Source organism: Onychomys torridus, chromosome 4, assembly GCF_903995425.1.
Source record: "Onychomys torridus chromosome 4, mOncTor1.1, whole genome shotgun sequence".
NCBI classification, from domain to species: Eukaryota; Metazoa; Chordata; class Mammalia; order Rodentia; family Cricetidae; genus Onychomys; species Onychomys torridus.
In genome coordinates this window covers 63,724,170-63,747,013 of record NC_050446.1, presented here as the reverse complement: position 1 = coordinate 63,747,013, position 22,844 = coordinate 63,724,170, and the positions used below count along the sequence as shown (strand labels likewise).

Below are 22,844 nucleotides of genomic sequence, written 5' to 3'. Positions count from 1 at the left end.
TTAAAAGCTGTTTTATATAAGCAGAGGATCTACTGCAGACCTGTGCAGATGCTATAATTTCTGCTTCAGTTTCTGTGAGTTCATATCAGCTTTGCTCAATTGGTTTAGAGGGTCTTGTTCTCCTGGTGTCCTCCATTCCTCCTGTCTCCCCTGCTCTGTCTGCCTCCTCTTCCATGGGGAGCCCTGAGACTGGGGGGAGGGATCTAATATAAATGTCTCTTTTAGAATAGTGTGTTCCAAGGTCTCTTTCTCTGTGTAATATCTGGGCCTCTGTCTGTGTTCCCATTTGCTACAGGAGGAATCCTCTCTGATGATGGCTGAATAAGGCACCAGTCTATGAGTACAGCAGAATATCTTTAGGAGTCAGTTTATTGTTACTTTGGACTACATTTGGTTTCCATACCTCCCCTCAAATGCCATTCAGTTCTAGGTATCTCTCCTGTAGTTCTCTTCCTCAATCCCATCTCCCCTCCCCCTTCCCACCTGAGCCTACTGTTCTGTTTTCCCCTTCCCCTCCCCCTCTGCTCCATCCCACCCCTAATTATCCTCTCCCAGGGAGATCTATCTATCTACCTTAGTCCCTTCCTCTATGCCTGTCTTCTCTGGGTGTATGGATCACAGCTTAGCTATCTCTTACTTAATAGCTGACATCCAGAAGTAAGTGAATACACGACATATTTATCTAACTGGGTCTGGGTTACCTCACTTAGAGTGATTTCTTTATTCTAGTTCCATCCATTTGCAAGAACATTTCATGATGTCATTTTTTTAAACAGTTGGGCAACACTCCATATTCTAAATGTACTACTTTTTTATTTATCTGTTCTTCTGTTGATAGACACCTACATCATTTCCAATTTCTGGCTATTATGAATAGAGCAGCAATGAACTTGGTATTTTTTTGTGTAAATGCTTAAGAGTGATATAGCTGGATCTTGAAATAGATATTATCATTTTTTCTGAGGAACTACCATACTGATTTCCATAGTGGCTATACAAGTTTGCACTCCTACTGGCAATGAAGGGATGTTCCCCTTGCTCCTCGTCCTCATCAACATGAGCTGTCACTTGTCATCAAGTGGAATCTCAAAGTAGTTTGATTCACATTTCCCAGATGACTAAGGATGCTGACTATTTCTTTAAGTGTTTCTCAGCCATTTGAGTTTCTTCTATTGAGATTTGTACCCTAATTTTTAATTGGTTACTTGGTTTTGTGCTGTCCAATGTTTTGAGTTCATTTTATATATTGGATATTAGTCTTCTATTACCTGTAGACTAGATAAAAATCTTTTCCCATTTGGTAGGTTGCGACTTTGTTCTAATGATGGTGTCCTTAGCCTTATAGAACCTTTTCAGCTTCATGAAGTCCAATTTATTATTGATCTTAGTGCCTGCAATAACCGTGTTCTGTTCAGAATGTCTTCTCCAGCGCCAATGAGTTCAAGGCTTTTCTCCACTTTGTCTTCTATCAGGTTTCATGTATCTGGTTCTATGTTTTGGTGTTTGATCTATTTGGAGTTGAGTTTTGTGCAGGGTGATAAGTATGGATCTATTTGGATTCTTCTATATGAAGTCAACCAGTTTGATAAACACCATTTGTTGAAGATGCTGTCTTTGTCTCTAGTGTATATTTCTGGCTTCTTTCACAAAAATAAAGTGTCCAAAGGTATATGGATTTATATCTAGGACTTCAATTTGTTTCCATTGAACAACATTTCTATTTTTATGCCAATACCATGCTGTTTTTATTAGTATAACTTTGTAGTACAACTTGGGATCAGGAACGGTGAGATCTCTTGGGTTTTTTGTGTTTCTATATGAAGGTGAGAATTGTCCTTTCAAGAATTGTAAATAAAGGTGTTAGAATTTTATGGGGTATTGCATTGAATCTGAAGACTGCTTTGGGTAGGTGAAAATATGCAAACATAGGTTAACTAAATAACTTAATCTTGAATAATCAAAGAGCCAACTAATAAATCAAGGAAACAAGGTATTCTTGAAGCATCTGAAAAGTAAGGATTGTAAGCACTGATTTTGAGATACTGCAATAGTACTAAGATGGTCATTTATCACAAGGAGTCCAATATCAGAGGCAAATGATATCACATGAACAATTAAACTACAGTTTCAGGAACTAGAATTAAAACACAAAGCACACTTGGAGACAGAGAAATGGTTTTGGAATTAAGAGCATTCACATGGTAGCCAATATGCATCTGTTACCCATTAACTGGAGAATATGACACCATTTTCTGGTTCTTTGGGTACTGTAGACATGTGATACACAGATGTATATGAAGGCAAAATTACTATACATATAAATACAAATCCATTAATAATAAAGAAAAATATATACTCCAATGTTAGTAAAATAAGAGAAATTTGACCCGGACCTATCCTTAGTGCATGGGCTGGCTGTTTGGAGCCTTGGGCTTACACAGGAACATTTTGCTCAGCCTGGAAGGAGGGGACTGGACCTGCCAGGATCCACCAGGATGAATTGAATCCCCAGGGAGTCTTGGCCCTGGAGGAGATGGGAATGGAGGGGAGGGGATGGGGGGAAGATGGGAGTAAGGACGAGAGGGGGGAGGACAGGGGAACCTATGGCTGATGTGTAAAATTAAAACACATATAATAAATAAAAAAGGAGGAAAAAATCTAAAAACTAAACAAAAAAAAGACTAAAGATTGAGCAGATTTTTTTCCCTAAAAGTTAAATAAATTGTGATATCAAACATTACAATCTGTGATTTACTAAAGTTACATCATATTACTTCATTAATTTTCACTCCCTATTTCAAGACCTCAAGAGAATGGGACTAGATTGTCCCAAAGGCTTGTGCCCCCTAGGCTGTAACTTCTAATATAATAATGTAAATCTCTCAGACAAAAGACATTCTACAGTTTTTTACAGGTTGAAGATTGAAAGAAAAGATTGTTTTCTTTCTTCTTCCTTCCTTTCTTTCTTTATTCTTTTCAGTCAGCGTGATGATTTTGGAGGAAAGAACCCAGTCCTTGCTGTTTCCCTGGGTTTTGGAGCTTGTGTCAATAATGAAGAAGTGGAGAGCAGTCTTTCTGCAGACACTTTAAAGGGCTCATCTAAACTCTTCAGCACAGGTAAAGGACAGATGGGGTGTGTGTGGGGATAGAAGAGACTGGAAAATATGAGAAATGTTAGTCATCTAGGTTCTGTAAGTGTGTGAAATCAGTGAGATGATAAGATATATAATTATTTTTAATTAATCATGAGAGAGAAAAAGCAGGTTGTAAAAAAGTTGAGTGGGAAGGGTAGTAAAACACTTGTGTCTTGGAAATGGACATTGGGGCTAGAAAAGTATAATCAGGACAGACAGAGTGGTGAAAAGAAGAAAACACAAATAAAGTGTGATGGAAAATGTCACAAGGAAAGCCATTCATTTATGTTAATCAAAGAAACAAATCAAAGTGGAACTGTCTATGCTAGAGAAAAAAATATCAAAAATACCAATTTCCTTTGGAATTATAAGCTCTGGGAGCAAAGAAACAAGCAAATAACATGGGAAAAGATAATAAGGCAGATTTATGTGCAAGGTAATAACAGGACTGTTCTCCTGGATCCACTCTACTCTGTGAAATTCATGCTTACAGGAATTGCAATATTTTGCAAAGTGAATCATTATGAACATGTGCATGTGACAGCTAGAGTTCCTTGATTAATAATAGAATGTCTTAAGAGGTTGCATGTCATATCTCAATTTCATGAATATAAGAGCACAGAGAAATTATACCATGGTCTATATAACCAAGAGATTATTACCAGAAGGCACAGAGATACATAATCTAGGTAAGGAAGTATTTGGTACTTGACCTCCAAGGAAATAATAAAATGCAGTATTTTTATTATTAATCACAAATTTATATTTACAGGACATCCCTGTAGAATGTAATATTAGTTAGTTAGTTAGTCTGTTTGTTCGTTTTTTTTTGTTTTTTTGTTTTTTTCATTCTTCTCAGATAATTGAGGGGGAGAATGACTATACTAAGTGTCTTGAGTGGAGAATCAGAAAATGAAAAAGGCAAACAAAGATACATGGGCATAGAAATGTGAAGTTTCCGTCAGTCTTCATGAGAGCTTACTCTGATGAGAGAATCCCCTTGCATTCAGTTTTCTTGTACCTTTTCTTGGTAAAGGTGTTAAAAATATCTATTTTCCACCATGAATGCTCCATTTTCCACAGTTTTACCCCAACAGTATTTACCAATATTCAACAAGATGTTTATTAAGAGGAAATATGTCATCATCTGGGCCTAGAACATAATCTTTCTGATGTTCAGGAGTGTATATGTGGCTAGGTGTGTGAGCATCAGAGGTGTAGATATGAGTATGGAGGCAGGGCTCTATCTGTATGCTAGTGAGAAAGTCACATTTCTCTGCCTTGAATCCTAATGAATACTATAAAGAAGTAAAATACAACTTCTTTTTGCTATGCTTATATTATTCTGTCAATGTGCAATGATTAATAAATAGAATTGTCTGAATTACAGGGCACATTAACAGAAAAAATAAATATAATGCGTCTGGTTTTAAAATATACCAGGTCACTGGGCTGAAGAGATGGCTCAGCCATTAAAGGCTAGGCTCACAACCAAAAATAAAATGTACTGGGTCACAGGGTAAGGAAAAAAGTGAAACAAGATAAAAAAAAGAAGCACAACACAAATTATTAGGACTATGTAAAAGTATAATAAAAACATAAATTTTCTGTAATACTGAGTATCAGTTTAAGATAATATTTCATTATATTAACAACAGTCTTACCACTTAGGGACTTACAGTATTCAATGAAGAAAAATTAACTAATTTATATTAAGTATAATACAATTTCATTCTATAATCAGAAATATAAAAAGTCAAGAGTTTGCATTTTAACTCAATGTGTGTTTAAGAAGAAACTTTAAATATGGTATTTCCATTAGTTTGTGCCCTGGTCCTTCTTTAAAAGTCTCAGTAGTCTATCTAATGTGACGGCCGGTTTCCCGAAACTCCGTCCGCCATCACAAGATGGCACTGACTTCCTCCCAGGGCAGAGCCCTGGGTTGTTTACCACGTCGGCTCTCCCGTTCAACTCCGCCCAGTAACAGCAATGCACCAATCCCAATCCGCCTAGTGTATCAGGCCAGCAGAGCACGCCCACATCCTGCATAAAAGCCCGTCAACTACTGTGGTCGGGGCCCCTCACCTCCAGCTCTCCCTCAACCAAGCAGTGCTTCAATAAACCGTGATTGGAGAAGAATCCCTGTGTCGTGGCTTTCTTCCCCGCTGGCCGGGGCTCGCTGCAATCTAAGACAGCAAGTACACAAATGATGAAAGGTATACTTTACCTCACTCAGCACAGTTTAAAGGTGAGTAAGTGTTTCACAGGTAACCTCTTTCTATTAATGTTTCTCATTTTCAGGACTGATCATACTCTTACAAACCAATGATGTCGCTATCAGAAAGAAACAATAGTGGGGCCTTGTTCACCCTCTTGGGCTTCTCAGATTACCCAGAACTGAAAGTCCCTCTCTTCTTGGTGTTTCTCACCATCTACAGCATCACTGTGGTAGGCAATATTGGCATGATCCTCATAATCAGAATCAACCCTAAACTGCACACCCCCATGTATTTCTTCCTCAGTCACCTCTCTTTTGTGGATTTCTGCTATTCTTCCATCATTGCTCCCAAGATGCTGGCAAACCTTGTTGCAAGAGACAGAACCATTTCCTTTATAGAATGCATAGTACAATACTTTTTATTTTGTATCTTTGTGGTAACTGAAGCCTTTTTATTAGTGGTTATGGCATATGATCGGTTTGTAGCTATCTGCAACCCCCTGCTTTATACTGTAGTTATGTCTCAGAAACTCTGTGTCACACTGGTGGTGGGATCCTATGTATGGGGTCTCACATGTTCCTTGACACTGACAGGTTCTATTGTGCAATTATCTTTTTATGGTGTCAATAGAATTGATCATTTCTTCTGTGAATTCTCTTCACTGCTAGCCCTTTCTTCCTCTGATTCTCACATCTGTCAATTACTCCTGTTCACTTTTGCCACTTTTAATGCTGTCAGCACACTCCTCCTCATCCTGTTGTCTTACCTATTCATTGTTGTTACTGTCCTCAAGATGGATTCAGCCAGTGGGTGTCATAAGGCTTTCTCCACCTGTGCCTCCCACCTGACAGCCATCACCATCTTCCACGGTACTATTTTATTTCTTTTTTGTGTGCCCAACTCTAATAACACCAGGCTCACAGTCAAAGTAGGCTCTGTGTTTTATACAGTGGTGATCCCCATGCTGAACCCCTTGATCTACAGTCTTAGAAATAAAGATGTCCAAGACACAGTCACCAAAATAATGACCATGATACCACATGTTAAGAATGATAGACATAATTAAAAATTTCAGACATTTGGAGTCAAAAAAATTCTCATTGGACTTCACATTATTTGTGGTCTTTCATGAATATATGAAGTGTCATCATATATATAGTCTTAAACACACTTTTAAAATTAGTTGAGTTAATATTATGCATGGTTAAATTAATGGGTTTGGTTTGGAAAAACAAAATCTACTTCTTTTACCTTCTGAAAAAGGTCAATGATATTTTAACATTTCATTCCAAAATGGGTCATGATAAATAGTTTAAAACATAATTATTTAGATTACATGATGATATATTTGTCATCTGAAAATACTTGTATAATCTAATAAATATTATTCTATCCTCTACTCTTGTCAGATGTTTAGGACACAGGAGCATCTTAAAAAACAGAATGTTTTCATTCTCACATAAAATGGAAATCATTGTGAATATGAGAAATAGTACTTGCCTTCAACAATGCAGTCATCTATAGTATGGAAAGGATGAATGTGACTATTGCATGATACAGAAAATAATTACTTTGATAGAGATTTTTAAAGAAGTGCATTTTGTAATTGATCAAAGGGTGATAGGAGGATGTTTTCACAAAAATATGTATAATTACAAATTTAGTTCATAAAAACGAATATTTATCTTTTGCATATAACTTTCATTGAGGAATGGATTTTACTCAGAAGAAAATAAAGGTATAAAATCAGGCATACAAGAATATTGTTACTGTATCAATAATCAAAAATTATTTTGAGAGCTAATATGACCTTATTGATGTGCAATTATATGTATGTGCATGTACTCAGCAATAATAGTTATTTAAATAATTTAATCTCAGTATGTTTTAATGGATATCAAGAGAGACTCAACCAAAATTTAAAACTAATTAATTTTATTAAAGAAATTTGACATCCCATATCAGGTCTTATGTGGTCCTGTCTACCTTTTATTTTATACTGATATGCTGCAAGATGCAGGAAACAGAAATCAGAAGATGTCGCCTCAAGATTATACAAGCAGCAATAATTGATTGCTTAGGAGAAGGGATCCTCTGACTAACCAAGCTTTCTACAATTCATGCAGAGAGGAATTAGGTCATGGGGGTCTACACTTGAAGGATTTACCTTATTTTCAGTCGTTCTCTCACTGTTCCCTGGTTTCCATGAACTCACCACACTTTTCTCCCATGATGCTCTTGTCCTCCCACAGGCTTTTAGACAATGGCTCCTGCCAAGGAGCTGAAAGGTCTTAGCCATGAACTCAAACAAGCTTCCCTGGCTTACATTATTTTTCTCAGGTATGATGTCACAATTTTAGAAACAAATACAGAACTTCAAGAAAGGGAGTCAACAAAACAGAAGCAAGAGAAGAAGGCAATTATTTCTTTGAAATACAAGCAATAGCAACAACAGGATGCTATAGGGCTCCTTTTTTATTAAGAATTTTTTTATTCATTCAACCACAGATCTCCCTCTCATCCCCCCTCCTGCTTCCACATACCATTCCCCTCCCGACCCACCCCCTCATCCCCTTCTCTGAAAAGGTAAGGCCTCCCATGGGGAGTCAGCAAAGCCTAGCACATTCAGTAGCAGCAGGGCCAAACCCCATCCCTTGCATCAGGACTATGCAAGGTGTCCCACCATAGATAATGAGCTCTGATAGTGATATTTTACTTGTATTGAAATGTGATTTTATTTGTATATTAATAAAGTTGCCTTTGGGTCAGAGCAAGCTGAAGCAGAAGCTGGGTGGTGGTGGTGGTGCATGCCTTTAATCCCAGCACTTGGGAAGCAGAGCTAGGCAGATCTCTGTGTGTTCAAGGATACAGCCAGCATGGTGACACAAGCCTTTAATCTCAATACCAACCATAAAAGACCTGGATGTCTGTACAGACAGGCAGTGATGAGGAGGTCATGTGGCTGCGTTTACAACCAATGAGAAAGCAGAACAGAAAGTCTATAAAAAGAAAACACACACAGAAGTAGGTCTCTTGCAGAGAGGAAAGACAGCAGAAGCAGTGAAGGGTAAGGCTCTCAGCTATTGCTCTGACCTCTTGGTTTTTAACTCTGCAACTGGCTCTGTGTTTCTTATTTAACAAGATGGTTACATCTGCATTTGGCGCCCAATGTGGCAAGAATTCATTAAAAAACCCGCTTGGCTTGGCAGTGGGTCTGGCTTCCCGCCTGGCTCGGGCTTAGCTCCTGTCTAACCCAGGCCTAGCTCGGCTTAGGACTCAGGCCCAACCTACCTTAGCTACAAGTGGTTACTGCTGTAGCTGGAGTTACTTGCTTAAAAAGCGAGTGCTACCAACAACTCAGGCCTGCAGGAGCTACCTCTAATTGCAGTAGCTACACACAACTGTAGATAGGCTGCTTTTGGCTGAAATGATCGGTTGGAGCTTAAGGAAGCTAGAGCCCAGGCTCGACTGGGCTCAAGCAGGGACACGTGGTTGGATTCAAGCTTTTAGCCAAAATGTGGCTACGCTTTCTTGCTTTCTTGCTCTCTCTCTCTCTCTCTCTCTGGATTCCCACCTCAGAATCTACATAGCTGTGTTGAAATTTCCTCAGATTTCTACTGTTCTATGCAGAATTGGTAAGTCAATTATATCAGATATTTTAAAGGAAACTATTTATAAGAGATTATTTTCCACATTAAAAATAATGGGTTTTATGTGTACATTGGAAGAAAACTGGGCTTTGTGTGAAATTTTAGGCAGTCTGACAATGGAACAACTATATGAGAAGATTAATGTTGATTGAATTAGGTACATTATTATTCTTTTTATCCTTATTTTACTGTTTAAAAAGATAGTCAATTTAAGTGCCAGGATAAAAATTTTAGAAAAACTTGTTAAACCTGTTAAAATGAATCATAGAGAAATCCAGATTCAGACAGAAGAAACTAACAGTGAAGTTGTTTCAGGACTGGATTATAAGGTTACAGAAAGAAAGCCTGTTTTCACACAATCACCCTTAATTTATCCAGTAACCATACAACAGCAACCTGGTCAAGTGAATACACAAAATACTTGGACTCCAGTTGAAATGTTAGACTTATGAAGTTTTAAGGAAGCAATAGTATCTTATGGCATGCATTCCCTATATGGAAAGCAAATGTTAAACTCCTGGTCAACTTATAATAGGATAATACCACAGGACTGACAGGAGCTGGCACTGGCTGTTCTAGAACCCAGACAACAGCTCCAGTGGCAAATGTGGTTCAAAGAGGAAGCTAAAACCATAGCAAAACAATGTAGGGATAAAGGTATACAAGTCTTCCAGGAACAGCTTGTTGGAGAAGGCCAATATGCTGCAGTACAAACACAATGTTTGTATGATATCCAAACTCTAATTCTATGTCTAATGGCAGCCTTGAATGCATGGGACAGAGTTGAGGAACCGGGAAAGAAAACTGAGTCATTTACAAACGTTATACAGGGTCCAAAAGAATCTTTCACAGATTTCTTACAAAGACTAACTTCAGCAGTAAAGAGAATGGTGCCAAATTCAGAAGCTAGCCAGATAATAATTGAATCTTTGGCTTTTGAGAATGCATATGCAGCATGCAAGACAATAATCAGGCTGTTAAAGGCAAGATCTGCACCCTTGGAAGATTGGATTAGAGACATGGTTAATGTTGAGGCTCATGATCATGATAATATGTGGATAGGAGAAGCAATTTCAAGAGGTTTGAGGAATGTCAGATGTTTTGGATGTGGAAAACAAGGACATTTGAAAAGGGAGTGTAAACAGGGCACTTCTAGAAACAATGTTTCTTCAAGGAACAATGGCAACAGAATGCCCCTTCCTTCTGGAGTATGTGCAAGTGTGGTAAGGGAAGACACTGGACCAATGAATGTAGATCAATGAGGAACAGACAAGGTAATACTTTGCTTCAGTATTTGGGAAACTCCCAGAGGGGCCTCAGGCAGGCCCCTACAGTGAATACATTTCAGAACTTTCCTGCAATCGCAGAGGAGACCCCTACTCAGAGCAGTTAAATGACCAAATGCCTATTGGTATAAACCAGGCTACTCAGAGTAATGGAACAACTGAGACAGAGAGAACAGAAAATTCAGGAGAAACCATAAAGAGAATTTTTTGGCAAACTTCTATAAATGAACAAAGACCAAAATTAACAATAAAAATAAATGGTATTTTATTGTCTGGTCTGGTAGAGACAGGTGCTGACATGACCATAATTGTGCCAGAAGTTTGGCATCCATCTTGGGCTCTTCAGGAGGTAAATGTTCAACTGTTAGGAATTGGAACATTATCTCAAGTGAAACAGAGTGCACAATGTCTCGAATGTATAGGCTCAGAAGGACAGAGAGGCAGAATAAAACCATATGTGACTAACGTAGCTATGAACGTGTGGGGTCGAGACCTGTTACAACAATGGAATACTCAGATTAACATCCCTCCAACATCAGAAATAAATCATAAACTAGCACATGTTTCTGAGAGAAATATTAGAAGGTATTATTCTAATGAGTGGTCACCAGCCATCCATATTATACAAGTACAGGGCACAAAAACTGATCTTCCAAAGACACCAACAGCTCTACCTTTAAAATAGTTAACAGACAAGCCTGTATGGGTTCAGCAATGGCCTTTAACAACAGAGAAACTCCAGGCTTTAGAAGAGCTGTTAGAGGAACAGTTAAATGCTCGGCATATTGAAGAATCTACTAGCCCATGGAATTCTCCTGTATTTGTTATTAAAAAGAAATCTGGTAAATGGAGAATGGTAACAGACCTTAGAGCAGTTAACAAAGTAATTCAGCCAGTGGGCTCTCTACAATCTGGGATTCCTTTGCCTACTCTGTTACCAAAAGGATGGCCGCTCATAGTTATTGATTTAAAAGACTGTTTCTTTTCAATACCCTTACAAGAAAAAGACAGAGAAAGATTTGCTTTCATGGTGCTTACTTACAATAATTCTCAATCGGTTAAAAGATTTCAATGGAGAGTCCTCCCACAGGGAATGTTGAATAGTCCAACCCTGTGCCAATATTTTGTACAAAAGCCCTTGGAAGTGACACGTAAAAAATTTCCTAAATCTATTATTTATCATTATATGGATGATATTTTACTAGCTGACTCAAATGCAGATACTTTTTTGAAGAAGTAAAGAAAATATTGCCTTGCTGGGGACTACAAATTGCTCCTGAAAAGATACAAAGAAGAGATTCTATTAATTATTTAGGATATAAAATAGAGCTACAAAAAATTAGACCTCAAAAGGTACAAATTAGGAGAGATCGACTACAGACTCTTAATCACTTCCAAAGATTATTTGGAGACATTTCTCATCTATAAACTATTGTTGGGGTAAAAAATGATGAACTGAATAATTTGTTCAAAACCTTAGAAGGTGGCAAGGACTTACATAATTCAAGAAAATTACCACCTGAAGCTGAGAAAGAATTGGCCTTGGAAAAAAAGAAAGTACATGAAGGACACATGGATCATATTGATCCAAAGCTGGATTGCATTTTGGTTATTTTACCTTCTAGGCATTATCCTACAGGAATATTAATGCAGAGAGAAGATATTATATTAGAATGGATATTTGTACCAAATAAACCAAATAAAAAATTAAAAACTTATGTAGAAAAAATCTCTGACTTAATTTTGAAAGGAAAATTGAGACTTCATCAATTAGCAGGAATAGACCCAGCAGAAATTGTTGTACCTTTAACTAAAGAGGTCATTAAAAAGTTATGGACCATTATTATCTTAACAAAATGTAATTAATTCTAGAGAAAAGGCTTTGATTAGCTGCCTACACATGTCTTTGTGTTCGAATCTCTTCTCATTTTTCTGTAGGAAATCACAGGCAGGCCTAACATCAACTGAAATCTCCAGGAAGAAGATGGGACCCCACAACAACAATTCCAAGTGAACAATAATAATATCACTAAGCTGACAAACATCATTTACAGATCAGCTTTGGACTACAAAGTGCTTAGAGCAATCAATTCTGAGATGGATAGCTGAGATGATCCAGGTTCAAAGACTACTTGAATAAGGACTTGAGATAAAACCTGAACTTTGACATTATGGATAAAAAAGAATATAGTTACCTTTCCTAGAATTTGACTATTAACCCAAAATTTTTCTTTTTAGAATAAAGATCTACAGAATATGGCATTTAAAATGTTTTAGTAACTTAGGGATTTTTCTTTTTTGCTATGACTGTGAGACATGTCGGCTCCTGGCAGTACCAATCTACTTCAGAGAAAATATGGGCATTGAAGAAACTGCATATGGAGTTAACTTTCATTATGGCAAAAGTTAGCCACTGGACAACAAAGCATCCTCAAATCAATTGCTGACAAACAGGACAGACAGGACATGATACAAAGGACTACCAATTCTTGCCAAAACAAGTGTGGTTGTGGCTTTAACAAAAGGCATCTTCTGAAGCCAGGACAATATCATCCTTGAAGTGAGTGGCTTTTGCAATCTGGAAAAGGTACTGTGCCCTTTTCTTTGAAGGCAGCTGAACAGGGAGTGGGCCAATGTCTTCTGATGTGCAATGGAATAGCAGATGAAACAGTTATTCTTGAAGAATAACTAAGCTCACCCCTCTCAATAGTAGACTGGCATTGAATAGAGGGATGTGGAGAAGAACAGGATGCCGAGATGAAGCCACATATACACAGCCAAGAAAAATAGACAGCTGAATTAAAAAAAAATCAACAATTTCCATAATTTAAAATCCTGAATCATGACATGACACTAATGGAATTCAGGTGTTTCTGGTACATGGAGTGCTCTCACCAAATATGAAGTCAAACTGTTGACCTTGTATACATCCTAGTTCACCAATGAGTCAGTCAGATAAGCTAAGCCTATAGGCAGAAGATGATTCCCCAACACTGCGGAGAAACCTCAGGTGATTGTCCAGGCAGCTGGCTGTTTCTGTCAACTAACATTTTTTTTTTGAAAGCTGCTTGCATGCACTTCCTGTTTTTATTAGATAGTATTATTTCCTTCTTGGGTCTCTGAGGGAGTTGAAGATCAGTTAGTTATAGTTATAATTTTCTTTGTTAAGGATTTCAGAAAAACTCACTCTCACTAAGAGCTGTAAGTGTATAAATTTGAAGATGTTATAAGACATTTCCGTTAGTAATATAAGTTAGGATAGAAAGTGAATCAGGTACATTTTGGACTTACCAAAATAGGATTGATAATGGAATTATTTTCTCTGAATTTGTCAAATACAAATGGACTAGACATTTTAGTTATAACTTTTTCCCTTTTTTGCTTTTATTAAAATAGAAAAGGGGAAATGTGGTGATACTATACTTGTAAAATGTGATTTTATTTGTATATTAATAAAGTTGCCTTTGGGTCAGAGCAAGCCAGAGCAGAAGCTGAGTGGTGGTGATGCACACCTTTAATCCCAGCACTTGGGAGGCAGAGCTAGGCAGATCTCTGTGTGTTCAAGGACACAGCCAGCATGATGACACATGCCTTTAATCTCAATACCAACCACAGAAGACCTGGAGGTCTGTACAGACAGGCAGTGACGAGGAGGTCATATGGCTGGGTTTACAACCAATGAGAAAGCAGAATAGAAAGTCTATAAAAAGAAAACACACACAGAAGAAGGGCTCTTGCAGAGAAGAAAGACAGCAGAAGCAGTGAAGGGTAAGGCTCTCAGCTATTGCTCTGACCTCTTGGTTTTTAACTCTGCAACTGGCTCTGTGTTTCTTATTTAACAAGATGGTTACATCTACAAGATGGTCATATTTTATTTATATAAAAAATCTATCAAGGTGTCTTCCTGCTTTATAATTGCTAATAATTCAGTAAACTACCAAAGAGATGAGTTTCACAGTATCATTTTTATAATACATATATATGTTATACATATATACATATGTTATATATATATAATTTTTCTGTCTTATTTGTTTTAGAAATATCTGGGAGATCAGAACATGTTTGAGGACAGCCTGCTCTACATAGAGGGTTCAGAGTAAACATGAGATACAGATCAATATCTTGTATTAACATAAATAATCTAGAAATTCAAAACTGAAGGAAGAACAAAAATTAATCCAATCAGAATAAAAAGATAATGTAAAAATAAGAGGAAAAGTAAACCCATCCCACTAATATTCTTAACCTTCATAGATTCAATTTACTTTTTTTAAACATTGAAAAATAGATTCTTCTCTCATACAGTACATCCTGACAACAGTTTCCCTGTATCCACTTCTCTCAGCTTCCCACAATATCTAGGCAAATATCCAAAAAACTTGATCCTACAATAGAGATACTTGCACATGAATGTTTATAGCTGCACTGCTCTCATCCAAAGCAAAAGCCGGTGTAGATGTCAACCAACTAAGGACTACATACATGGCACATGCAGAGAATTAAATTTAATTCTTCATAAAGAATGTAGGAAGATGGATAGAACTGAAGATCATGTTAATAAAATAAATCAGACTTATAAATAAAAACATCGGATTTTTTCTCTCATATGCAAGTCTTGTATTTCAGTATTTGCATTTGTGCATATATGTTGGCTTGTATTTCATGACTCTATAAAGAGGCAATAGGATAGGATAAAGCAATCTTAAGTAGGCAGGGAATCAGGGCTAGAATCAAATGAGAATAATAGAACACATACTACATAAATGTAAAAGAAGGAACACTGCAGCGAAGAAAGGAACCAGTGTATGTACACCATAGTACACAAAAGAAGGTTAAAGGAATGAAATTAGTAGAGAAAACATATTTATGAAAAAAAGAACATAACAAAACCAACTACTTTGCATGCTCAATAATAGACACTAGAATGAACTATACAAATAGCCTATGAGATGGCCACAAAAAAAGACATGAGAAGGATGTGAAAGTAAAGTTAGTGTGTCATGTTGGATTAATTCCAAGAATAAAACTAGATTAAGTAAAATCCTGAGAATTATGATTAGAGGAATACCCTATAGAATATAGTTAGCAATGTATCAAAACTGGTTCAATACTTGTGGCCAATTTATGCACTAACAAATATAAGGGATAAGTAATATAGAAATCATAAAGAGGTGGGAAAAACAGGTCTAGAATATTTAGTCCTCATTATTAATTAAATCTACATCTACTCTAAAAAATAAACACTATCAATAAGAAAAACCATAACAAAATATAATAAAAAGGTTAATTTATGTGAAGTTTATGAGTAATTGTTGCAAAGTATTTTTTTTTAAAAATAAGCCAATTCCTATAATATTTTTCATATCTTTAGGTCTAAGGTAAGGGAGACACCAAAATCCTCTTATGTGAGCCATCTGCTAGGATGCTTATAATCTAGTTCCCAGAGCTACTATCCATAGTTGCTTTTTCCATTTTGGTCTTATAGGAATCTGTCATTCAAGAGACATACATTGTGTGATATTATTTCTAATGTCACAAAAATGAATGGGAGGGTACTAATATATGTCCATCAACTATGTGACATCTGATTTCAACATATCACTCCACAAACTAAAATATGCATAAAATATGATTATCTTATATAAAATGAACATGCAAATACAAGAGAGAAAGAAGAAAGTTATAGAGTTGATTGTCTTGACGAAAAGAAAAATGCCAACCTTCATGAGAAAACCTCAAGTAATTCTCATGCTTTAAGCTTTGAGCATTTACTCTTGATTTTCCCATTGGAGTAGTTAACACAGATGTAAATATACAAAGAACACCCTGTGTATAAAAATGAGAGAAACGATAAAAGGACACTTTGAAAATTACTTCAAACTTAAGAAATTCTCATTGATTATAGGTAACTACATATAAGCCATTGGCAATTGGAAACATTGATTCTAATTGCACTCAATGTTTGGACACTCTGGTGCATCTATAAACACACATACTGCATGAACACACATTTTTGATGACCACCTTGTATACTTAGGAAAAGACCAGGTGTGGGAAGAGAGGGGAGCCAGTGCCATGGTCTCCATCAAAGCACACAGAGTCTGCTCTCCCAGGATCACTTCAGCAACTGTGTTCTTCCATTGTCAGATGGTTTTACAAACCGAAAAGACACATCCAGTTTCTTCTAACAGAGATCACATGTTTTTAGCACAGGGTAGGATTCATCTGCCTAAGTTTCAGTCACCTCATCTGTAAAGGTTACAGAAATGCTGACAATATTATAGAAATTATGACAATAGATATTCTAAATGTATTACTTGGGGTGTAGGGAGGGCTCAGCAACATTCACTCACTTCTCCTTCTCTCTGCTCTTTAGGGAAACTGTGGTGATTTCCTATCCTTTATCGTATCTGTAGTGGACTGTTGAAAAAAGAAAAACATGTCTTATGCCACCTATTCACATATAACACAAAGGTAATGCTCATCAATAAATTTGAATTAAATTGTGTTATCTTATATACTGATTCACACTAATTAATTTCCCCATTTTATATCTCATTGTACTAATAATTGAATCTCAAGAGGGAGTAATTTTCTTGCTGTCACAATTGTATCCCACAGAGATTGATGCTTGTTTTTAGAAGCTTAGGATCATAGACTTTGGGGATGTATACTCACACATAAAGGCTGTAGCATTTTCCATAGTGACATCACCAAGAACAGAGGGAGGCCTGTAATGTTTGTTTCACAGGTTTGTTGGTTGGATCTGTATAAATACATTATTTTGTGGTGGAATACACTAAAATAATGGTTTCTTAGAGTTCAAAATTGGGATTTTTCTCTATGGGATAATATTATTCTTCTCACATATAAAGAAGATTTTGTAAATGAAGACTACAAAACTAAACCTTTGTTATTTTGTGTTTTATGCCTTGACTGTAGAGTGTGCATTAGCAGATACCATGCTATGAGAATGCAAGTAGGAGAATGTACTCCTTACTTGGTAAGGTATAATCCCAGCAGGAAATCCTATCACTTTAATCCATAGCAAGACAGAGTAGAGCTACTGGTCTGAAAGGGAAACAGTGTGAACAAACAGAAGTGGATGCTTGCTTCTGTCTCCTCTGCTACTTTCTCACTCATGCTAACTTCATCTATTCCAGCTGGCAGAGGCTGTGGGGAGACTGGGCTCACAGTCACCCCAACACTGGGAGGAGTAGATAACCCTCAGTACTGCTCATGTAGGAACATAGACACGTGAGCTATGTCTGAAGCAGAAGAGAAAGGATTTGTTTCAGTTTTGAGATAAGAAGTCTGATATACCCCTCTTATGCAGGTTTCCCAGCTATAGACCCAGGGACCCTTTAGTCTAGAACCTACTTTATTTGTGCAGTGTATTTAGTGTGAAATGTAAAGTACAACGGGGAGATCAGCAGCCTTTTCTATTAGATATCACTAGACCTCCTTCCTCTTGTACCAGCAGGAACTGTCCTTGGAATCTGACACATACCCTCTTGCATTACACTCCTTACTAGTAAAGAAGCAGTGCTTGGGAGACAATTAGTAAGATATTTTTTCATCATTAATCATGGTAATGGTAAAGCATTTTTAAAATTATGTTTTCCTTTGAACTCAGAGGAAGAAAAAACATTCACTTTTCTTGTACATTTGAGGAATGAACACCTTCAAAGCAGAACAATGGCAAGTGTTAAAAATTAGATATAATAAATATATTCTCATCTTTTAAATCAGGTGATAAATTGAGAAAAGAAGGTGGTGTTCTCTATATTCATTCCTCCATAAACATCTGAATGCTGCCGCAAGAATGTTTCTATCTAAGGTTAGGGAAAGTGGGCAATTAAGGGGCTCTTTACATTTTTTAATTCAAATTCCCAAAACATCCCAACATCTTCACAATTATAGCCTGGGATCTTGATTTAGAATCTGGTTATGTTATAAGTTCTTTATTAAGATATAATTAAGGATAAAAATAATTATGTTGAATGGAAAAAGCAAAGCACGCAGTTTGTGTGTACAATATTCACACTATATCCATCATGCTTTGAACTTCCAGTAACTTCCTCTCAGATTTTGTGAGATCAAATATATACAATTATCAAATCAAGTGATGTTTTTATATCTATTAATGATATTCCTAATCAACTCAATTTTCTACTTGATTTATAAACTTTTTGTTTTGTTTTGCTTTTTGATTTTGAGACAAGATTTCTCTGTGTACCACCCTGGCTATCTGAGAATTCATTTTGTAGGCAAGGCTAGCTTCAAACTCACAGAGAACTAACTGCCTGTCTCTGCTTCCTGAATGCTGAAAATAAAAGTATGAACCACCACTGCCCACCTGACTTATACATATTAACACATTAAATAATTCACAATTAATAGTAGGCAATAGTCTTAGTGATGTTCTGTCAGAATTTCATTAAAATTCTGTTTGAAATTCCCAGGAAATTCAAATTCAAAGTATATATTTTAAAGTATATATATATATATATATATATATATATTAAAATATAATATATATAAAATATAATGTATATATTTATAGTTAATATATATTTAACTGAAGAACCATGCATATATAGTGGAAAGCAGCACTCAAGAGTATTTGTTCTCTGAACCATGACTGAAATTAAATCCTAAAATTAAATAAATCAATATGATTATTTCACGGAGGTGAATGGTATTATAGAAAGTAATCCAATTTTTCCAATTTAAAACACCTTGGGGGAGCAAATAACTCAACACATCAAGCATTTAAGTTTCTCGGAGATAGTGGAGGTTATCTCCAAATGTAGAAGTCATTTCCTAGGGTCTTAATATTTAGAAGATTGATGAGGCTTCTGGGTAAATATAATATAGATTTTAGAGATCAAGGAGTTAACCAAATAAGTAATACTTAATATTTCTTTTTAATTTAAGGGCTTGTTTACAATTATGATAAAATCACTATGTACAATGTATACATTTTAATTTTGCTGTGATATTTGAATTGAATTGTGGGCTTTAAGCAATTCTATTATCAAAGCCTTAGTTAATGCTAAATTCAGATGAACATTTGTTCATATCCTTACAGATATTTCCTACAACTCTGAATCCAGAATCTATTTTTAGGAATGAGGTGAAACTATACTTTAAATCATGCAATAAAGAATAATGCAGTTATTTTCTCCATCAAATTTTCAATGGGACACATGGTTGAGGGAAACTGCACCACTGTGACACACTTCATTCTCCTGGGATTTTCAGATGTCCCTGAGTTGAGTGTTCTTCTCTCTTTGGTGTTTCTTCTCATTTATGGAGTCACTGTATTGGCCAACCTGGGCATGACTGCCCTAATTCATGTCAGCTCTCAACTACACACACCCATGTACTTTTTCCTCAGTCACCTGTCCTTAGTGGATTTCTGCTACTCCTCCATCATTGTGCCTAAAATGCTGGCCAACATCTTCAATAAAGACAAAGCCATATCATTCCTGGCATGTATGGTCCAATTCTATTTGTTTTGCACCTGTGTGGTCTCTGAAGTTTTTCTGCTGGCTGTGATGGCTTATGACCGCTTTGTGGCCATTTGTAACCCACTACTTTACATGGTCATCATGTCCCCAAAGCTTCGCATGGTACTGGTGTCTGGCTGCTACCTCTGTGCATCAGTGTGTTCTCTAATTCACTTGTGCTTAGCCCTTGATATCCCATCATTTAAGGCAAATGTGATCAACCACTTCTTCTGTGATCTGCCTCCTCTCTTAAATCTTGCTTGCAGTGATGTCACCGTTAATAAGGTGGTGCTGTTTTTTGTAGCCACCTTCAATGAGAGCTTGAGTATTGTGATCATCTTCACCTCCTACTTGTTTATCCTCATCACCATCCTGAGAATGCGCTCTGCAGAGGGGAGATGCAAAGCCTTTTCTACCTGTGCCTCCCATCTCACAGCCATTACTGTCTTCCACGGAACAATTCTTTCCATTTATTGTTCTTCCACATCAGACAACACTGGGGATGCTGACAAAGTGGCCACGGTGTTCTACACTGTAGTGATTCCCTTGCTGAACCCCTTGATCTACAGCCTCAGAAACAAGGACGTTAAAGGTGCTCTCAGGAAACTTGTGAACTCTAAGATACATGCCTAATGAACATTATATTGTCAGTGTGTAGAATTCTTGGGTAGACACTGGCAGAAGGATTAATAAATAGATGCCACAAAGTTGAGCTAGAAAGAGAAGGAATGAGCAGGGCCATTCATAGTGACTTTTTTTCAGTTTTGTGACTCACATTTACAAGCATAGCACTGTAAACTTTCCAAAATTTAAAGTTGATTTCCTTGCTTGATTTAAATCTGTTGGTTATGAGTTATGCCCTAACAAGTGAAACATATTTCATTTTGGGCAAGATCTTTCTTAATCTAAAAAGAAGTGTTTTGCAAAGTTTATAATTTTACTTTTGTACCCATAATGGACATTACGATTCCTTTCAAAATAGAATGTCTGTAATATATGAAAATCATTAAACTAACAAACCTGAATGCCCAGAGTGAGAAGACCATGGAAGACCATGGATATTTGCTCAAGATTTTATTTAGTTTGCTATTGCAGGCTCATTGCTCATTTTGTTTTCCCTTTTATAATGCTGCTACACCACTTGTTGCTTTTGGTCTATTGGATAATATGCATTCATTTAAAAATACTTTAATAATATTGAAAAACACAAATTATGTTTTTTAAGTATATTGATGTTTGAATCTGTGTGTAATCTGTGCATATGAGTGCTGTATCCACAGAAGACAAGAGTCTTGGGGTCTTCTAAAACACCTGATTTGTGTCCTCAGAATGATACTCAGGACATCTGAAAAATCAAAAAGCCATCATAAATGCTGAGCCACATTAACCGTCCAATAACAGAGTCTAAATCATACATAAGAAATTTTGAATTCCTAGAAAGTAAAAGCTTCCAGTTGATGTTTTATTGTATCTACAGAGAACTCTCATTGCAGATAGAGTTAGTGAAATGTCTCTTCCTTTTTTTTATATCTAATTCTGTGCTCATTGCTAACACTGCTGCTGCTGAAATAGAAGTCACCTCTGTTCACATTCTATGCTTATATACACACTCACAGATTTTATTTCATTAAAGTTGTACTTTGAGGATCTCATATATGGATATATTGCTTTCTCATTACTGTCAACCCAATCTCTGTGAGTCCCTCAGCGTTTATACTCCCTCTCATTGAATGTCTCTTTCCCATGTTCATGACTCTTCCTCTTTTTTGTGACTCATAAAGTTCAGTCAGGGCCATCTGTGCTATCATGGGTTTGAGACTACCTATTGGATCATGATTCCTCATCAGTGGGTTTGAAACTGAAGATAGTATCTTTTCTTCCTCCATACCCCATCCAAAGTCCATAGTTCAACTCACACATCTTCCATCATGATGCAATGTCTGTTATTTCCAAAATTTCCATGTTTCTCAGCCATGTTCATTTTCAGTTCTATCTACACTATTAACAGTTTTATATTACACCTTAGTATTTACTCCAATTTGTTAAGTGCATTCAGTTGTTGATAGAAGCCTCTCTCCTTGAATCTATGATGTTATAAAAGCAATGTGTTGGAGTTCAGGAAGCCAGGTTGGTTTCTTGATTGACTATTCTTTGTCTTTAATTTTTATTCATTTACTTTTGAAGTTTTGTACAATTACCTATATAAACTCTGGAAACCTCATAGGACAGAAAATTTACACTGTTTATCTTTCTGAGACTGACTTAATTCTCTTCATATGATTACATGAATTTTCTTACAAATGGCCTAACTTTTGCATGAATTCCACTGTATGAAACACATCATCTTTATACATTCCTCTGCTGTTGGAGACCTATTCTGGCTCTGTATTTTACCTATTGTGAATAATGCTACAATAAATATTGACTTTAAAAACTGTCATTATTTTAATTTTCCTGGTATGGTGGAAAGCTCATGGGGATGTTCTTTATAGGTCTATGCAAACTCTATGCCATTTCATTGAATTGAAGAATTTCTCAGCAAACCAAATGAAACCCAGTCAGCATATTAGTGGCTTCAATGTATACTTTAGGAGAGACATTTACCTGTTTGCACCCCAACAAGAGTGCATTGTTCTTTTCATTGTGATTGAGCATGCACATTCAAAGTTATTTCTCTAAGATTGCTCCAAGTTTACCCTTTGTTGGGTTACAGACATAAATCATGTGTGAGGACATGCTTAAGTCACTCAATGATACAGAGGAAGTAAGTCTATATAGGAAAAATTATGATAAAGCAGCTGCATTTTCCATAATTCCATAAATTAATTAGGCTCATATTTTCCTAAGTTTTCTTAACCAAAATGAGACTGCATGAGGCAAATGATCCTGGTGAGCTCACAGAAAGTAAAATATTATTTAGAACCTGGAAGGAAATGGAAGGGAGACATAAAACCTCAACTGTAAGGTTTCAGATTGGCCATTTATGTTTATATTTATATTTTGTGTGTTGGCTTAGAATGGTGCACTCATAGCATGT

The 22,844-nt window shown here is 36.4% G+C and overlaps 2 protein-coding genes across 2 annotated transcripts; both read left to right on the top strand.

Annotated features, from left to right (window-relative positions):
* The first annotated feature begins 5,459 nt into the window (after positions 1 to 5,459).
* Positions 5,460 to 6,419, top strand: LOC118582829 (olfactory receptor 5D18-like). Its single transcript, XM_036185942.1, has one exon. It carries the CDS (start codon positions 5,460 to 5,462, stop codon positions 6,417 to 6,419), a length of 960 nt encoding a protein of 319 aa, XP_036041835.1.
* A 13,085-nt stretch (positions 6,420 to 19,504) lies between these two features.
* Positions 19,505 to 20,440, top strand: LOC118583095 (olfactory receptor 5L1-like). The gene has a single exon (XM_036186413.1). It carries the CDS (start codon positions 19,505 to 19,507, stop codon positions 20,438 to 20,440), a length of 936 nt encoding a protein of 311 aa, XP_036042306.1.
* The last annotated feature ends 2,404 nt before the right edge of the window (positions 20,441 to 22,844 follow it).